Raw genomic sequence first — 18433 nt, 5'->3', positions numbered from 1 at the left:
ACATGGCCTCTGAACATTCTAAATGAAAATCTTTGCTTGCCTCTTCCATTGGCTCCATGCATTACTTTGCTTGTGGCAGCCTAACTCCTGTCTTTGTCTTCACATAGCCTTCTTTTCTCAGGCTTCTTCCTATTTTTTAAAAGGATGGTTGTCACTGGGTTTAGGGCCCACTCTAATTTAGGATGATCTCATCTTAAGATCTTTAATTACATCAGCACAACCTTTTTCCCAAATAGGGTCACATTCACAAAATATATTGGACATATTTTGGGGACTACTATTCACCCACTACAAAATGGAAAACAAAAACAGGGAAACTTAACTATAACTTACTTTTTTTTAAGCCATCCTATAGGTCAGTCCATATAGATCTAACCATAGTGTAGATATATAGTAATTTATCCAGTGACTTCCTTACTCATGGACATTGAAGATGTTTTCAAGCATTTGCTACTACAAACTATTCTATAATACAGTCATACCTATAATGTTCTTTTATTTCTGTAAGAATGCATTCCTAAAGATAGAATTCTTAGGACAATGGTAGAGTACATGTTTTCGCTATTTTAAACAATTATTTCCAGGAAGAAAATAGCTTTCCATATCCATGCCCTTGATAACATCAAATATTAATCTCTACTAATTTTGCCAATGTGAGTGAAAAATGGTATCTTAGTTTTAATAAATAATTCCCTGCATGTAGAGGTTGAGCATTTTTCCATGTTTATTGGACAGTGAGATTTTTTCTTCTGATCTACTCGTTTTCTCTCTGCTTTACGCTTTTTATTTCATCATTTAGTCTTCACATGTAGGCACTACTATTCTATCTGTATAGTTAAAGAAATTGAGGTTTGTTTTTTTTTTCTTTTTAAAGATTTTATTTATTTATTTGACAGACAGAGATCACAAGTAGGCAGAGAGGCAGGCAGAGAGAGAGAGAGAGAGAGAGAGGGAAGCAGGCTTCCTGCGGAGCAGGGAGCCCGATGCGGGGCTCGATCCCAGGACCCTGAGATCATGACCTGAGCCGAAGGCAGCAGCCCAAACCACTGAGCCACCCAGGTGCCCCAAGAAATTGATGTTTTAATTAAGGAATTTTCCCCAAGCTTACCCAGCTAGTAAATGGCAGGTTAGGGATATTAAACGAGGCAGACTGAGTGCAGGAGTTAGGCTTATTTTCATATTTACTGGCTATGTTTTTCTTCCCCCCACTTTGGAATATTTTATTCTTGGCTTTATTATTTTTTTGCAGTTTTTACTTTGGACAAAGCTTTTTTAAAATATATAAATGTATGTATATAATGTATTTATATAAATTATATTAAATATGTAAGAGATAGTAACCTCTTTAAATGTGAAAAATGTTTTCCAAACTATTGTATGTCATTTCATTGTATTTATTCTGCTTTTGCCAGAAATTTTTTATAAAGATTTTTATTTTTATTTGATAGAGAAAGAGAGATCACAAGTAGGTAGTGAGGCAGGTGGGGGGTGGGGGTGGGGAGAAGCAGGCACCCCACTGAGCAGAGAGCCTGATGCGGGGCTCGATCCCAGGACCCTGAGATCATGACGTGAGGTGAAGGCAGAGGCTTAACCCACTGAGCCACCCAGGTGCCCCAATAATTTTTAATTACATAATCATTTGTCTAGTTTCTTTTTTTTTTTTTTTAAAGATTTTATTTATTTATTTGACAGAGAGAAATCACAAGTAGGCAGAGAGAGAGAGAGGAGGAAGCAGGCTCCCTGCTGAGCAGAGAGCCCGATGCGGGACTCGATCCCAGGACCCTGAGATCATGACCTGAGCCGAAGGCAGCGGCTTAACCCACTGAGCCACCCAGGCGCCCCTTGTCTAGTTTCTTTTTAAGTAAGGATGCAGACTGACAGCTGAGTTGTCCTGTCTGACATGTTAAAACTTTTTAATGTGAACTTAAATACCTTTGTTCGGGCAGGGACCCGGCATAGTGAGTGGGATGGGGTGGAGGGATAGTCTCCACTTAACTGATTACAGTACCCACCACCCCTTACTGCTTACTCCTCCTTAACTTACTTACTCCCAAAAGGTATTTGGGTTTTCAGTGCTAGCATGGTTTTTTGTTTCTACCTTAAGATCTTCCCCATCCCAAGTTTATAAAAATCACCTAGAATGTACTTTGGTACGTGATGTGAGGGTGAGGAGTCCAAGCCTCAGATACTGCATGGTTAATTATAGCTATGTTGTTTATGAATTAAAATACCATTTTTCCATTACATGGTTCATATACTCTTCCAAAACATCAATTTTAAGTTTTAACTTTATGAGCTATAACAGGTCTGTGAGCATTCTTGTACTAAAATCACTGATAACATCTCTGATCTGCCCCTAGACCCTGAAAACAAGGGTAAGGAACTAACTGGTTTGGCTTTGTCATTTGTTTACTCACTCTTGCACTTGAAATTCAAATTGGAAACCTCATCACTAATTATTTGAATCCTTTATTTGCTCCTGGGCAAGTTCCAAGAGTCACTGAAGGTAGGTTTTTTATTTGGAAATTACATACACACGAAGATGTGTTCCAGTTCATGAAGTTAAATGTGATGTTTTCGTAAATGCCTTCAAATCAGGTGAAATGGCTTTTCTTTGGAAGTGCACTACATTGTACTTTGAGTGATTTGTGTGTCATATAAATAACTTTATAAAATATAGAAATTCAAACAGAGGTCATCATCAGGGATAAAAGAACTTAATATTTAAGGACAAAAATTCCACAGGTTCATTTTTGTTGGCGAACCTGGTCCTCATAAGGAGAAATACTTATCCCACAAAGAATCTGCCATTCTGAATGTAAGATACTTATTCCTTCTTGAAAACTTTATGCTAAGGGAGAAAATCCAGACACAAAAGAACACATATTCCATTTATATAAAATATAAAAATAAGTAAATCCATACATAGAAAGTGATGAGTAGTTGTGAGGGGCTGGAAGGAGGAAAGAATAGGGAGTGATGGCTAATGGGTACAAGTTTCTTTTTGGGGTGATGAAGTGCTCTAGAATTAGTGGTGGTGGCTGAATAACCTTCCAAATACACTAAAAACTAAGTTGTTTGCTTTAAAATAGTGAAATTTAGGGGCATCTGAGTGGCTCAGTGGTTAAAGCCTCTGCCTTCAGCTCAGGTCGGGATCCCAGAATTCTGGGATAGAGCCCCGCATCGGGCTCTCTGCTCTACGGGGGGCCTGCTTCCTCCTTTCTCTCTGCCTCTCTGCCTATTTGTGATCTCTGTCTGTCAAATAAATAAATAAAATCTTAAAAAATAAATAAATAAAATGGTGAAATTTATGGTACATAAATTATACTTTAAAAAATAAAAACCTCATTCCAAATTCTTCAAATTTCTGCATCAAATGCCATCGTGAAGGGGTTCCTGGCTGGCCCCATAGGATCTTGCAACTCTTGATTTCCAGGTGGTCAGTTCGAGCCCCACATTACGTGAAATTACTTTAAAAAAAAAAAATGCTATTGTGAGAATTTTTATGATTGAGAGATATCTCAGTGTTTTTTTTTTTTAAATCCATCTGGCAATCCTAAACACTTAATAAATACTAAATACTTAATAATATACTAAATAAATACTAAATCCTAAACAATAAAGAATCTGGAAAAATAAATGATAAACTCCTTTGAAGATCTAAAATCCTGCTTGATCCAAGACAAAAAAATGCACCTTCATAAACATTAGATAATATTTTATCCCATTTTTCTTGCCTATCCCTCTCACTTTAACCATCACTATACTCCTCCCACTCCCTGGCAATTATCAGTTTATTCTCTAGGAATCTGTTCTGTTTCATTTGTTTTTGGTTTTCACATGTAAGTCAAGTCATATGGTATTTCTCTGACTCATTTCATATAGCATGGTACTCTCTGGGTCTCTGTTGTTGTAAATGGAAGATTTCATTGTGCATATGTGTATAAACACATCTTTATCCAGTCATCTGGGGTTTGCATCAGTTTATATTCCCACCAATAGTGCATGAGGGTTCCCTTTTTACATCCTTACTCTCCTTGTTACTTCTTGTCTTTCTGATAATAGCTATTCCAACACCTGTAATAGCTCTTTGTAGTTTTGGTTTGCATTTTCCTGATGATTAGTGATATTGAGCATCTTTCCATGTACCTGTTGACATCTGTATGTGTCCTTCGGAAAAGTATCTGTGCAGGGCCTCTGCACATTTTTTAAGGGAATTGATTTTTGGCGTTGGGGGAGTTTTCTTGTTGTCTTTTAAATATTTTACTTGATAGATTGAGAAATTACAAGTAGGCAGAGGCAAGGGAGAAGGCTCTCCGCACCTAATGGGACACTCAGATCATGACCTGAGCTGAAGGCAAGCACTTAACCCACTGAGCCACCCAGGCTCCCCTTTTGTTGTTTTTTAACTTTGAGTTTTATGGGTTCTTTATAGATTTTTGATGTTAATGCCTTATCAGTTAAATCGTATCTGAGAATGTCTTTGCCCATTCAGTAGGTTGTCTTTTCCTTTTGTTTCCTTCACTATGCAAAGAATTAAAGTTTGATGCAGTCCCATTTGTTCATTTTGATTCGTTTAAGTTTCAAAATTTGCTAGAAAAGGTTTGGGAGAATGGATATCCACCTAAATGTTAATATTGGGAAGTGGCTAAAGGAATCCAGGCAGCTGTGTAAATGCTCTGTGCTGGTTTCCTTGGGGGAGGGGGGGAAGGAAGGGGCGGGTTGGGAGGATATCAACAGTTCATTACTTTTTAAATCTTTAAAAAAGTAATCTCTACCACCTCGTGTGGGAGTGTAACTCACATCCCCCGCCCCCAGAGTAAGTCTCATGCTGTACCTACTGAGCCAGCCATGTGCCCCTTGTTCCTTTTTATTGCTGAGTAGTAGTCTATGGTACACATATTCCAAAGTAAATTTCTTTAAAATGGACATAATAATTCCACACTTACGGGGTGGTGAAAATTAACATAAAACTTTGTAAAGCATTTTTTAAATGGTAGCCGTATTAATGGTTACCTCTAGGCTTTTATTTCTTACCCACATTTCCCAAATTATTTGCAATGGACAATACTTTCTATCGAAATTTGCTTAAAAGAAAAACACCCTGGTAGAATCACTCTACGAACATACCAAACAGTGAAATCAAAGAACTGAAAGCAGGCGGAAAAGACGGAGCAATACGACCAATCACGGAGACCGCGACCACTCCTACGGACCACGCGGAGTTCTCCAGGCCTCGTGGCCGCTCTCCAGGACACCGTACTCTTCCGCTCCCAGAGGTCCCCGGCGGCGGAAGTTGTCACTTCCAGAGAGACGCTGCCCACGCCGTGCACCCGGCAGTAAGCTCGCCATGGCGATGGGAGGAGGTGGTGGCGTCCCGGAGCAGGAAGACTCCGTGTTGTTCCGGCGCGGCACAGGCCAGGTGAGGTCTTGGAGGGCACCGCCTTCCGACGAGCGCCCCGAGTGGGCTCCCAGCGCCCTCCTCCCGGCCCCCGCGGCTGAACGGGACCTAGCGGGTTCGCTGATTGCGGGACCTGATTCTAGGTTTCTACGTCTTCACACGTTTGGGATCTTTTAGCCACGAGCTCCTTTCTCTTGCGGCTCGGGCTCCCTGATAGCTGAGAGACGTTTCCCTACCTCACCTTGATCGTACCTTCATTTGTTCATTCTTTCTGATTGGGAAGTGGTGGGAAAGCAGACCGGGGTGAAGCAGGCGAACCAGTTAGGAGTCCGTTGAAAGGATCCCGTTTTAGACCCAGGTGTTAGCAATGGAAAATAAAGTACTTGGATTCCAGGTGTAGTTTGAAATCAAGAGGTACTGTGGGTTTTGCACATGGAATCGATAATGGAGATTTGAGAAAGGTAAGTCAAAGGTAATTTCAAGATTGTCCCGAACTGAAATTGCTTTTTACTCAGGTGGGCTTAGGAAGACTGTGGGTAGAGAAGGTTTGTAAGGGGGAAGATCAACCTTGGGTAAAATCTGATGGGAGTGAGTTTGGAGCGGGAGAGAAGAAAATCAAGGGAAAATTTGTAAATAAATATTTCAAGTTGTAAATAGAAGGTAGAGAAATTGGCCAGTAGATGGAGGGAGCACTGAAATAAACAGGATTCTCAATTTTGTTTTTTGTTTGTAAGGTGAGGGAGACCTGTTTCAACATTTTGTGGGCTGGTGGGAAAGATCCAGTAAGGATGGAACACTTGGTGACACAAGAGACAGAAATGTCGAAGCACTGTTCTAGAATAGCTAAGAGAGGATGGATTTGGCCTTTGTTAGAAACATTGACAGTTAATATTGTGGTAATTGTGTGCATAGAGACCTTTGTGGTTGGACAGATTTGTCAAAGTTCTCTTTTGATTGTGGCTGTGTTCAGTAAAAGAAGTGAAGTCATCACCTAGAAGTGAGAAGAGACAAAATGTTGGAGATTTGAGCAGAGAGAGTAGAAACTAGGGATAGAGAATGAGTGTTGGACTAGGGAAATGTAGTGGAAGTGTTGCTAGGCCACATTGATGGTCTACTTGAGATTTGTGGTCATGAGTATAAAGGGGACTAGGCAGTGTAATTGTGTTTTTCTCCAGCTAAGTCCAATTCAGGTGTGTGAGGGCAGGCACAGAGTGAATTAAGAGTTGAAATTAAAAGGGCTGTAGTTTGGAGCACCTGATGGCTCAGTTGGTTAAGTGTTTGCCTTCGGCTCAGGTCATGATCCCAGGATCCTGTTAGGAGGCCCACATCGAGCTCCCCATCAGTGAAGCGCCTCCTCCTTCTGCCCCTTCCCTCATTTGTACTCTCGCTCTCTTTCTCTATCCTAAATAAAGCTACAGCTAGGGGGCGGTATCTTTTTACCAAGAGAATGTAAGGAAGGGAGATGGGGAGGTACAATGGAAATGTCTTGATAATTGGCCATGGAATTTAAGCTGGCTAAGAAATGGAGTGAGGGTTCTTAGAGTAGGAGTTTAAAAAGTTGGAGGATCAGTGTTTTGTCCCCATGAGGTGGAATGATTGCCATCATCCACCTACTAGAAGGAGTAAGTTGCAGAGGCTAGAAAGTGATAGTTGTGGAAAGTAGGATTCTTTTTTTTTTCAATTCCAGTATACTCAACGTACAGTGTAATATTAGTAACGTACAGTGCAATATTTCATGTGTACACTATAGTGGCTCAGTACTTCTCTACATTACTCAGGGCTTATCATGGTAAGTTTACTCTTAATCCCCTTCACCAATTTCACCCATCTCCCCAGCCACCTCTCCTCTGGTAACCATCAATTTGTTCTCAATAGTTAAGAGTCTGTTTCTTAGTTTGTCTCCCCCCCCCCCCCCCCCCCCCGCTTTGTTTGTGTCTTTTTGTTCTTGTTGCTTTGTTTTTTAAGTAGGCTCCACACCCAACATGGGGCTTGAACTGACTACCCTGAGATCAAGAATTGCATCCTCTACCAGTTGAGCCAGCCGGGTGCCTCCTCGTCCTTTGTTTTGTTTCTTAATTCTTAAATTCCACATATTTAAGAGTGAGATCTTACGGTATTTGTCTTTTTCTGACTGATGTATTTCACTTAGCATTATACTCTCTAGGTCTGTCTGTGTTGTTGCAAATGGCAAGACTTCATTTTTATAGCCAGTAATACTCCATTGTTTATATATACCACATCATCTTTATCCATTCAACTATCGGTGGACACTTGGGCTGCCTCCATTATTTGACTAAATAATGCTGCAGTAAACATAGAGGTGAGATACCAATGGAAAAAATTTCAGGACAATGTAAAGAGGCAGAAAGGCATTTATTCAATGCTCATGGGTTAGAAGAACAAATACTGTTAAAATGTCTATAGTGCTAAAAGCAATCTATAGATTTAATGCCATCCCTGTCAAAATACTAACAGTATTTTTCACAGAGCTAGAATGAACAATCCTAAAATTTGTATGGTACTGCAGAAGACCTTGAATAGCCAAAGTAATCTTGAAATAGAAAAGTGAAACTGAAGGTATCAGAAATGCAGATTTCAAGATACATAACAGATTGGTAGTAATTAAAATAGTATGGTACTGGCATAAAAATATGTAGCTCAATGGAATAGAACAGAAAACCCCCAAATAAGTGCACAATTATATGGTCAATTAATCTTTCACCAAGGAGGAATGAATGTACAATGGAAAAAAAAAAAACTCTTCTACAAATGTTGTAGAAAAACTGGACCACTTTCTTTCTCCATACACAAAAATAAACTCAAAATGGATTAGACACCTAATGTGAGATCTGAAACCATACAAATCCTTGAAGAGAGCACAGGCAGTAATCTCTCTGACATTGGTCATAGCACCATTTTTTTAGATAGGTCTCCTGAGACAAGCAAAATAAAAGCAAAAGTTATTGGAACTACATCAGGAAAAAAGTTCCAGTACAGCAAAGGAAACAATCTTTAAAAGGCAACCAATGAATGGGAGAGGGTATTTGCAAATGACATATCTAATAAAGGATTAGTATCCAAAATATGTGAAGAACTGATAGAACTCAGTACCCAGTAAACAATCCAATTTAAAAATGGGCAGAAGAGGGACCCCTGGGTGGCTCAGTTGGTTGGGCAGCTGCCTTCGGCTCAGGTCATGATCCCAGCGTCCTGGGATCGAGTCCCACATCAGGCTCCTTGCTCAGCGGGGAGTCTGCTTCTCCCTCTGCCTCTGCCTGCCATTCTGTCTGCCTTTGTTCGCTCTCTCTCTCTCTCTTTCTGACAAATAAAAAAAAAAAAATCTTTAAAAAAAAATAAAATAAAAATAAAAATGGGCAGAAGAGGGGCACCAGGCTGTGTGAGTCAGTAGAACATATGACTCTTTAACTCACTGTTGCAAGTTCAAGCCCATCCATTGGTGGATGTAGAGTTTACTTTAAAAAATTAACTAAAAATTAAGAAAAGAACGGGCAGAAGACATGAACAGACATTTCCAAAGAAGAAGACAGATGCCAACACACATATGAAAAGAAGCACAGCATCACTCATCACAAAGGAAATGCAAATCAAAACCACAATGAGGAGTGCCTGGCTGGCTCAGTGGGTAAAGTAAGTGACTCTGGAACTTGGAGTCATGAGTTGACCCCCATGTTGTGCATAGAGTTTACTTTAAAAAAGAAAAGATACCATCTCACCAGTCATAATGGCTAAAATTAAAAAAGAAAAGTGTGTGAGGCTGTGCAGAAAAGGGAACCCTTTTGCACTGTCAGTGGGAATGCAAATTGGTCCATCTGTGGAACACAGTATAAAGGTTCCTCAAAAAATTAAAAATACAACTACCTTAAGATGTAGGAATTGCACTACAGGGTATTTACCCAAAAAAGACAAAAACTCTAAGTCAAAGGGATATATGCACCCCTATGTTTATAGCAGCATTATTTATACTAGCCAAATTGGAAGCAGTCCAAGTGTTCATTGATCTGTGAATGGATAAAGAAGATGCAGTATGTATATACAATGGAATATTACATAGTCCTAAAAAGGAATGAAGTCTTGCCATTTACAACAACATGCATAGAGCTAGAGAGTATAATGTTAAGTGAAATAGGAAAACAAATAGCATATGATTTGATTTTTTTTTAAGATTTTATTTATTTATTTGACAGAGAGACAGCGAGAGAGGGAACATAAGCAGGAGGAGAGGGAGAAGCTGGCTTCCCACTGAGCAGGGAGCCTGATGCAGGCCTTGATCCCAGAACCCTGGGATCATGACACGAGCCAAAGGCAGACGCCTCTGATTTGACCCTTATGTGGAATTTAAGAAACCAAACAAACGGGTGCCTGGGTGGCTTGGTTGGTAAATCGTCTGACTCTTGATCTCAGCCCAGGTCTCTATCTCAGGTGAGTTCAAGCCCCACATTGGGCTCCATGCTAGGCTTGGAGCCTATGTTTAAAAAAAAAAAAAAGGAAGAAAGAAAGAAAGAGAAAACAAAGGAAAAACACAAACCAAGAAAGGCTCTTAACTAGAGAAAACAAACTGATGGTTAGGAGAGGTAGGTGGGGATATGGGGATTAAAGAATATACCTATGATGAAATGATTGTTAAAATAAACATAAGGGTGCATATATCCTTTCAAGTTAGTGTTTTTGTATTCTGTGGATAAATATTCAGTGTGGTTACTGGATCACAGGGGGTGAGTAGTTCTGTTATTAATTTTTTGTGTAATCGTCGTACAGTTTTCCATGGTGGCTGGTCCAGTTGGGATTGTCACCAACAGTACAGGAGGATACCTTTTTCTGCCCATCCTTACGCACACTTGTTTCTTGTGTTCTTGATTTTAGCCATTATAACAGGTGTGAGTTGATATCTCCTTGGGGTTTTGGTTTGGATTTGCCTGATGATGAGAGATGTTAAGCATCTTTTCATGTGTGTTTTGGCCCTCTGTGTCTTATTCCAAGAAATACATACTTATCTCTGCTGCCCAGGAAGAGTAGGATTCTTTAAACCAAGTTCATGGAAAGCTTGTAGTTATTATTATAAGTAAGAACCATATCAGTTAGTGGCTGCTATTGGGTGGTGTACAAGATGGTAGGAAGGAGTTTATTTAATGACCTGCAATGATAGGATATTGGAAGGATCATCTACATGGGTTTTTAAATGATTAGGAATGACAGGGGTAGATTGCAAAGAGTACTGAGATTTAAATCTCAAAATGAGGAAAGGTGGCTCAGATGGCTGTAGATGGTCACATAGAGAGGAACAGTAGACAGTGGAGTCTGGTAACAGGATTTTTAAAACAGTTTTCAGGAAGGAAGGAGGAAGAAAAATCTGGAAGTGGGTGTGAGGAGAAGGAAGATTGCTTTCCCATCTGTGGTACAATAATTTGAGGAATATGGAGGGGAAAATACTTCATTTGAATGTCTGTAAGGAAAGAAGCATCTTTGGGGAAAGCTAGATTTTTTTTTTTTTAAGATTTTATTTCTTTATTTGACAGAGAGAGGCACAGCAAGAGAGGGAACACAAGTGGGGGAGTAGGTGAGGGAGAAGCAGGCTTCCCACTGAGCAGGGATGTAGAGTTTGATCCTAGACCCTGGATCATGACCTGAGCCTAAGGCAGACGCTTAATGACTGAGCCATCCAGGCACGCCAAAGCTAGATTTTAAAACAAGAAGATAAAGGGAATATTCAGATAAGACGTTAAAGACACTGGGAGCAGGATTTGCTGATTACTCAAGAGATCACAACAGAAGTGTCAGCAATTGAGAATTACAGAAGATGGCAGAATTGAGGAGTACCTTGGGAAACCTAGGCTACTACTACTGGTAACGGAGAAACAGATACATAAAGACAGTGCTCATGTCCTGTTCTGGTGGCTATTGTGTAACAAAACACCCCAAACATAGTAGCTTGAAACAGTAATAAAGGTGGGATGCTAGGGTGGTTCTGTTGGTTTAGTTGCTTAGTGCAGAGCCCGACATGTGGCTCTATGAGATGATGAACAGAGCTGTAACTAAGGTCAGATGCTTAGGTGGCTCAGTTGGTTGGGCATCCAGCTGTTGATTTTCGCTTGGAGCTTGATTTCGGGGTCAGGCTGCTTGCTCAGCACTGAGTCTGCTACTCTCCCTCTCCGTCTGCTCCTCACCCCACTCTTATGTGCACACATACTCTCTTTTAGTCTCTCTCACTCAAATAAATGGATAAATCTTTTTAAAAAGGAGGGAAGGATGCCTGGGTGGCACATTAAGTGTCTGCCTTCGGCTCAGGTCATGATCCCAGGGACCTGGGATCAAGCCCCGCATCGGGCTCTCTGCTCAGCGGGGAGCCTGCTTCCCTCTCTCTCTCTCTCTCTCTGCCTGCCTTCTTATCTACTTGTGATCTCTCTCTGTCAAATAAATAAATAAAATGTTTTTTTTTTAAAAAAAGGGGAGGGTGTGAAGCTCTTCTTTCAGAGTGATTGTACCATGTCACATATTGAGTAGGAATGTGTGACATTTCCATATTTTGCGCATCCTTTTTAATATTTGAGTTGGTAATTCTTGTTAACTTAAGACATTCTAATGTGGTGCTATCTCAAGATTTTATTTATTGTTCTCAAGTTTGTGTTTGTTTGTTTGTTTTAAGTAATCTCTGCACTCAGCATGGGACTCAAAAACTCACAACTCCACAAGCCAGGCACCCCTAGCTCATGATTTTAGTTAGGATTTCCTTAATGACTGATGATATTGATCGTCATTTTATGTGCTTATTTGCTACGCATTTACTATCTTCTTTGACAAAGTGCTGAGATCGTTTGTCTTTTGTTATCTTACTTACTTATTTATATGGGAAAACACAAGCAGAGGAAGGGGGGAGAAGAGGATGAGGGAGAAGAGCACTCCCCGTTGGGAATGGAGCCCAGCTTGGTGCTCCATCTCAGAATCCTAGATCATGACCTGAGCCAGAGTCAGATCTTTAACCACCTAAGCCACCCAGGCAGTTTTGTCTGTTTTTAAATTGGATTTTGTCGATATTTGCAAGTTCTCCAAATATGCTAGATACAAAATTTTACGAGGTAGATAATTCACAGATATTTTCTCCCAGTTTGTGGCTTGCTTTTTCAGTCTCTTAACATTGTCTTTTTTAGGAATAGGAATTCTTCATTTTGCTGAAATCTAATTTTTCAGGTTTTTTTTTTTCTCAGTGTTCTTTTTGTGTAGGCAAACTAAGGTCTCAAGGTTTTTTCTCTTAAGTCTTACAGTTTTGTTTTACATTTCTGTGATCCATTATGAATTAATTTTTGAGTATGGCTCAAGATACGGATGCAAATTCTTTTCTCTGGGTAAGAGTTTGTTTCAGCACCGTTTGTTGACACTACTATGCTTTCTCTACTAAATTGCATCTGTACCTTTGTTTCAAATCAGTCATATGTGTGTGGGACTATTTATGACTCAGCTTTATTACATTAGTCTATTTATCTATCTTGTGCTAATAACGCACTTTTTGATAACTATAACTTCACAGTACATCTTGAAGTCAGATAAATTAAATCCTCCAGCTTTGCTTTGCTTTTTCAAAATTGTTTTGGCTAGAGGCACCTGGGTGCCCCTAGTGGGTTGAGCGTCTGCCTTCCACTCAAGTCATGATCTCAGGGTCTTGAGATCAAGCCCCATGGGCTCCCTGTTGAGTAGGGGGACTGCTTCTCTCTCTCTCTGTCTAATAAATAAATAAAATCTTTTAAAAAGAAAAAAAAGTTGTTTTGGTTATTCTAGGTCCTTTGTATTTCCATTTGAGTTTTAGAATCAGCTTGTCAATTTAATAGATATTGACCCTTGAAAAGCATTGATTTGAGCTGCGCAGGTCCACCTGTATGTGAATTTTTTTGCCATAAATATAGTACAGTAATATAAATGTATTTTCCTTAGGATTTTAATATTTAGTTTACTTCAGTGTAAGAATACAGTACATAGGGGTGCCTGGGTGGCTCAGTGGGTTATAGCCTCTGCCTTCAGCTCAGGTCATGATCTCAGGGTCCTGGCATTGAGCCCCGTGTCAGGCTCTCTGCTCAGCAGAGAGTCTGCTTCCTCCCTCTCTCTGCCTGCCTCTCTGCCTACTTGTGATCTCTGTCAAATACATAAATAAAATCTTTTTAAAATTTTTAAAAAGAATACAGTATATAATACTTTTAAAATATGTGTTGATGGGCTGTTCATGTTACCTGTAAGCCTTTCTGGTCAGCAATAGGCTATTAGTGGTTAAGGTTTTGGCAGGTCAAGTTATACACAGGGGTGCTTGGTTGGCTCAGTCAGTAGAGCATGTGACTCCTGATTTTGGGTCGTGACTTCAAGCCCATGTTAGGTATGGAGTCTGCTTTAAAAAAAAAAAAAAAAAAAAAGTTAAAAACAGGTTTTTGCCGGGGGGGGGGCAGTAGAGGGGGTAGAGAGGAGTTGGCACCCCTGATCCTCCCCACCTGTTGTTCAGGAGTCACATATACTTTACTTTTCTCTTAAAACTGCAATTATATATATTTGATGCTAACAGCATTGGGTTTATTTTTTTTTTAACCCAAGATTTCCCTGTTCATATCTTAGTTGGATGAAGCTTATTTTCAGTAGATTCCTCTGCAAAGACTAGTTGTGTTCTTGCACATTGTAAGTTAGTCTTGGTACTTGAAGGATAGTTAGGGTGTATCACAAGATCCTTGGCTTATACTTTCTCTCATAAATTTTTTTTTGAGATTTTTTAATTTATTTGACAGAGATCACAAGTGGCCAGAGAGACAAGAGAGAGCGAGGGGGAAGCAGGCTCCCTGCTGAGCTGGCATCCTGAATGTGGGGCTCCATCGCAGGATCCTGAGATCATGACCTGAGCTAAAGGCAGAGGCTTAACCCACTGAGCCACCCAGGCACCCCATTTTTCTCATAAATTTCTATGGGACAGTCTAATACTGATTTTCTTTATCTTGTAAATGACTTGATCTTTTTGTTTATAGGCTGTAAGGTTTTTTTAGAGTTTTTTGTTTGTTTTTGTGTTTTTAGGCTTTTTCTTCAGGGACCCCATTTATACATATGTTAAATATTCTTTGCTAGTCGCTCATATTTATCATTTCACTTCTTGTTTTTCTTTCTTTCTTTCTCAGCTTTTCCTTGGAACCACTTAAGTCTTCAGTCAAATGTGTTCTTCTTTGGTTACTTTGTAGCAAACATTACTGTTTCTTCCATTTCTTTCTTGATTTTAACTCTTGATTCAAATCTTGCCCTTTTGCCGTTTTGTCATCTAAGTTTTTTTTTTTTTTTTAATATTTTATTTATTTGACAAAGAGAGATCACAAGTAGGCAGAGCAGCAGGCAGAGGCGGCAGGGGTGGGGGCGGAGCAGACTTCCCACCTCAACCCACTGAGCCACCCAGATACCCCCATCTAAGTTTTTTAAATACTTGATTCAAGTCGGTTTGTGGATGCTAGTTTAAGAATATTTAATTTCAGTTGGGTGTTGTGTTTTCTTCTTTTTGTGATTGTTATTTGGGAAGTTTTATCAGCTAAAATATTTTTTGTTGTAATAGCTTTGTATAAAATCTGAGGTGTCTTTAAATGTCCTGTTTCCCTGATCTGACAATAACCATTGCCATGTGAGGATTTTGAGTTGCTTTGTGTTTTTATTTTTATTTTTTTTTAAGATTTTATTTATTTATAGGACAGAGGGAGACACAGCCAGAGACACAACACAAGCAGGGGAAGTGGGAGAGGGAGAAGCAGACTTCCCACTGAGCAGGGAGCCCAGGCTAGAGCTCAATCCCACAACCCTGGGATCATGACCTGAGCCAAAAGCAGACAACCGATGAGCCACTCAGGCACCCCTATGTGTTTTACTTTTAAGAACGCTTTCTCTGGGGGCACCTGGGTGGCTCAGTGGGGTAAGCCTCTGCCCTTACCTCAGGTCATGATCTCAGAGTCCTGGGATCAAGCCCCAGGTTGGGCTCTCTGCTCAGCAGGGAGCCTGCTTCCCTTCCTCTCTCTGCCTGCCTCTCTGCCTACTTGTGATCTCTCTCTCTTCCTCTCTGTCAAGTAAATAAATAAAATCTTAAAAGAAAAGAAAAGAAAAAGAACGCCCTCTCTGGGGCACGTGGGTGACTCAGTCATTAAGCGTCTGCCTTCAGCTCAGGTCATGATCCCAGTCCTGGGGTCAAGCCCCACATCGGATCTAGCCCCTGCTCAGTGGGAAGCCTGCTTTTCCCTTTCCCTCTGCTGCTCCCTCTGTGTGTTCCCTTTCAAGCTGTGTCTCTCTCTGTCCAATAAATAAATAAAAAAGAATGCCCTCTCCAAGGGCACATGGGTGGCTCAGTCCTCCCACATCAGGCTCCCTGCTCAGTGGAGAGCCTGCTTCTACCTTTCCCTCTGCTTACCTCCCCCCTTGCTTGTGTTCTCTCTTTCCCTGTCCCGTTCTGTCAAATTAATAAATAAAAATCTTTAAAAATAAAATAAAATGAAAGTTGATTAGTCACTATTAATAATTTATAACCTTAAACATTTTGAGAATTTTTTTAATAAAGATTTTATTTATTTTTTTGAGAGAGAGAATGAGAAAGAAAGGGAGAGCATGGGAAGGGGGAGGTTCAGAGGGAGAAGCAGACTCCCCACCAAGCAGGGAGCCCAATGTGGGACTCCATCCCAGGATTTCAGGATCATGACCTGAGCTGAAGTCAGTCACTTAACCAACTCAGCCACCCAGGTGCCACGAGAATTTTTTTAATAATCTAGGCATACTGTAAGTCAAGGGGGAAAGAATATTTTTTAGACCTCAGATTCTACGGTCAGGCTAGCATTACTGTAGTCTGTATAATCTCAAGGTAATGGCCAAGTATTTTCCCACATTGCCAAGCTAAACCATTTATCGGCTCATAGAAAGGATTGAAACACAGGTTACCCTTAAACATACTTATTCATTAAATTGTGGAGCATTCACTTTTCAGCATACCTCTTAGAGCATTTACATAGGTCTAGCTTTGGGGATGTCACATACTGTCTAAGTAGGTAGTCTTTCTTCAGTTTTATTTAGGATTTTAAAGACCTATTTTTAGTGTAATTTCATTATGTCTGGAGTAAGATGGCCCGTGATACTATCTAACATACATTTTGATGAAATCCATATAAATGTTTTTGTTCTTTACCCTTCCCAGAGTGATGATTCTGACATTTGGGATGATACAGCATTGATAAAAGCTTACGATAAAGCTGTGGCTTCGTTTAAGGTATGAAATGTTTACTAACTCATTTCCTTATTTCCTCATGTTAATCATTTGGTTAAAAAAATTAGCTATAACATACTTAAGGTGTTAATGTACCTATCACTCAGTTCTAATTTTGAAGACCAGTAGATACCATTGCTTAATTAACTTACCTGATAATCTGATAATCTTCCTTTAAAAGTAGGCAGGTTCTCTGTATGTCATCCCTTTAGCAAAGGCAACCGGAGTAGAATTTTAAAACACTAATTACTTTTAATGTGTTTGCATTGTATCAAACAATAGAAGTCCTCTAATTCCAATTAGTGGAAGGGCAGCCTGAATTATAATGTCCATTTAACAAGCCTTCACTGAAATAATAATGATAAATATCAGCAGTGCTATAATTAGTATTTGTAGAATGTGTACAGCATTTTAGGCATCGTTCTAAGTGCTGTGCTTACATTAAATTAATCTTCCCCAAATCCTGTGAGTTGATTATCAAGTCAAGTGTTCCTGCTGGTAGGAATATACTATTCTTTTAGGGGCTGTAGTCTCTTTTTGTGGCCCAGACAAGATATTTACACAGATATCTGCCTTTATCACTTTCCCTACCGTGTAAGGTATTTGTTTTTTTTTTGAGCACCATGCATGGGCCTTCAGTAGTCCAGGCAAAGAGCATATCCTCAGAGCACCAGGTTCAAAGTCCGCTTCTTTCCCTCAGTCACTCCTGTAGCATGAGGTAAAGATCAAACCTGTATGTCATCCTTGAAGCTGAATTCAGATTTGTCAGTAATGCTTTACAGTATACCCTTAGAATAGAAGCATACTAATGCGGGGTTCTGTAAAATGCAGGTTAAAGTAGGGCTCAGTATTGGATGGAATTAACGATATTGCAGAGGGAAGTAGTCTGAGTAGAGGAAAAAATAGGGTACGTTTATTTATTTTTAAAGATTTTTCTTTTAGAGAGTATGAGGAGGAGGTGGGGCAGAGGGAAAGGGAGAGAGAGAATCCCAAACAGAGCCCAGAGTGGGATTCAGTCACAACCCTGAGATCATGACCTGATTTGAGACCAAGAGTCAGGGGCGCCTGGGTGGCTCAGTGGGTTAAAGCCTTTGCCTTCCGCTTAGGTCATGATCCCAGGGTCCTGGGATCGAGCCCCACATCGGGCTCTCTGCTCAGCAGGGAGCCTGCTTCCTCCTCTCTCCGCCTGCCTCTCTGCCTACTTGTGATCTCTTTCTGTGTCAAATAAATAAATAAAATCTTAAAAAAAAAAAAAGAAAAAGAAACCAAGAGTCAGATACTTAACCGACTGAGCCACCCAGGCTCCCTGATAGTTTACTTTTAATTGTGTTGAGTGTGAAGTAAATGTGAAGATAAGAAATCGGTAATTGGAAATGTTGGATTGAATGAAGGAGAAATGTCACCTGAATAATAGCTTTAAAAGTCTGCTCACATAGAGGTTATAATGGAATTAATAGGAATAGATGATCCTAAGTAGTTAAAGAAGGGTGGACCGTTCTTTTCGGGAATACCCAAGTTTAAGACTTGATCAGAGAGGTAATAAAGTATTGGAGTCCTCTGCATTGCTATTTCCAAAATGTCATGAATTTCAAGACAAATGATTAGCAGAATATAATGCTACTGAAAGGATGAGAGTGAGGACTTAATTAAAGGGGTCCTCAGAGGGATGCTTGTGTGGCTTAGTCGGTTAAGGGCCTGCCTTCAGCTCCAGATCATGATCCTTGGGTCCTGGGATGGAGTCCCACATTGGGCTCCTTGCCCAGCAGGGAGCC

General features: G+C 40.1%; 1 protein-coding gene and 1 long non-coding RNA gene across 4 annotated transcripts in view; one reads left to right on the top strand and one right to left on the bottom strand.

Annotated features, from left to right (window-relative positions):
* On the bottom strand, positions 1-5247 carry LOC132028709 (uncharacterized). The gene is made up of 3 exons (XR_009407500.1): positions 5131-5247; positions 3345-3470; positions 1-129 (listed from the first exon to the last, which is right to left on the bottom strand). It is a non-coding gene; the product is annotated as an uncharacterized LOC132028709 (long non-coding RNA).
* LOC132028707 (survival motor neuron protein) overlaps positions 5175-18433 on the top strand; it is a 32577-nt gene continuing 19318 nt past the window's right edge. Inside the window, exons 1-2 of one of the 3 annotated variants that reach the window (XM_059418027.1) lie at positions 5290-5422; positions 16593-16664. In XM_059418027.1, the coding sequence (XP_059274010.1) occupies positions 5351-5422; positions 16593-16664 (144 nt within the window). In that variant the 5' untranslated portion in view covers positions 5290-5350. Of the gene's footprint in view, positions 5423-16592; positions 16665-18433 lie in introns of all 3 variants that reach the window. The other 2 variants (XR_009407499.1, XM_059418028.1) reach the window with 2 other exon arrangements.

The sequence above is a fragment of the Mustela nigripes genome, chromosome 12 (assembly GCF_022355385.1).
Source record: "Mustela nigripes isolate SB6536 chromosome 12, MUSNIG.SB6536, whole genome shotgun sequence".
NCBI lineage: Eukaryota > Metazoa > Chordata > Mammalia > Carnivora > Mustelidae > Mustela > Mustela nigripes.
The sequence above is the reverse complement of the archived record's forward strand: the minus strand, read 5'-3'. Positions and strand labels throughout refer to the sequence as shown.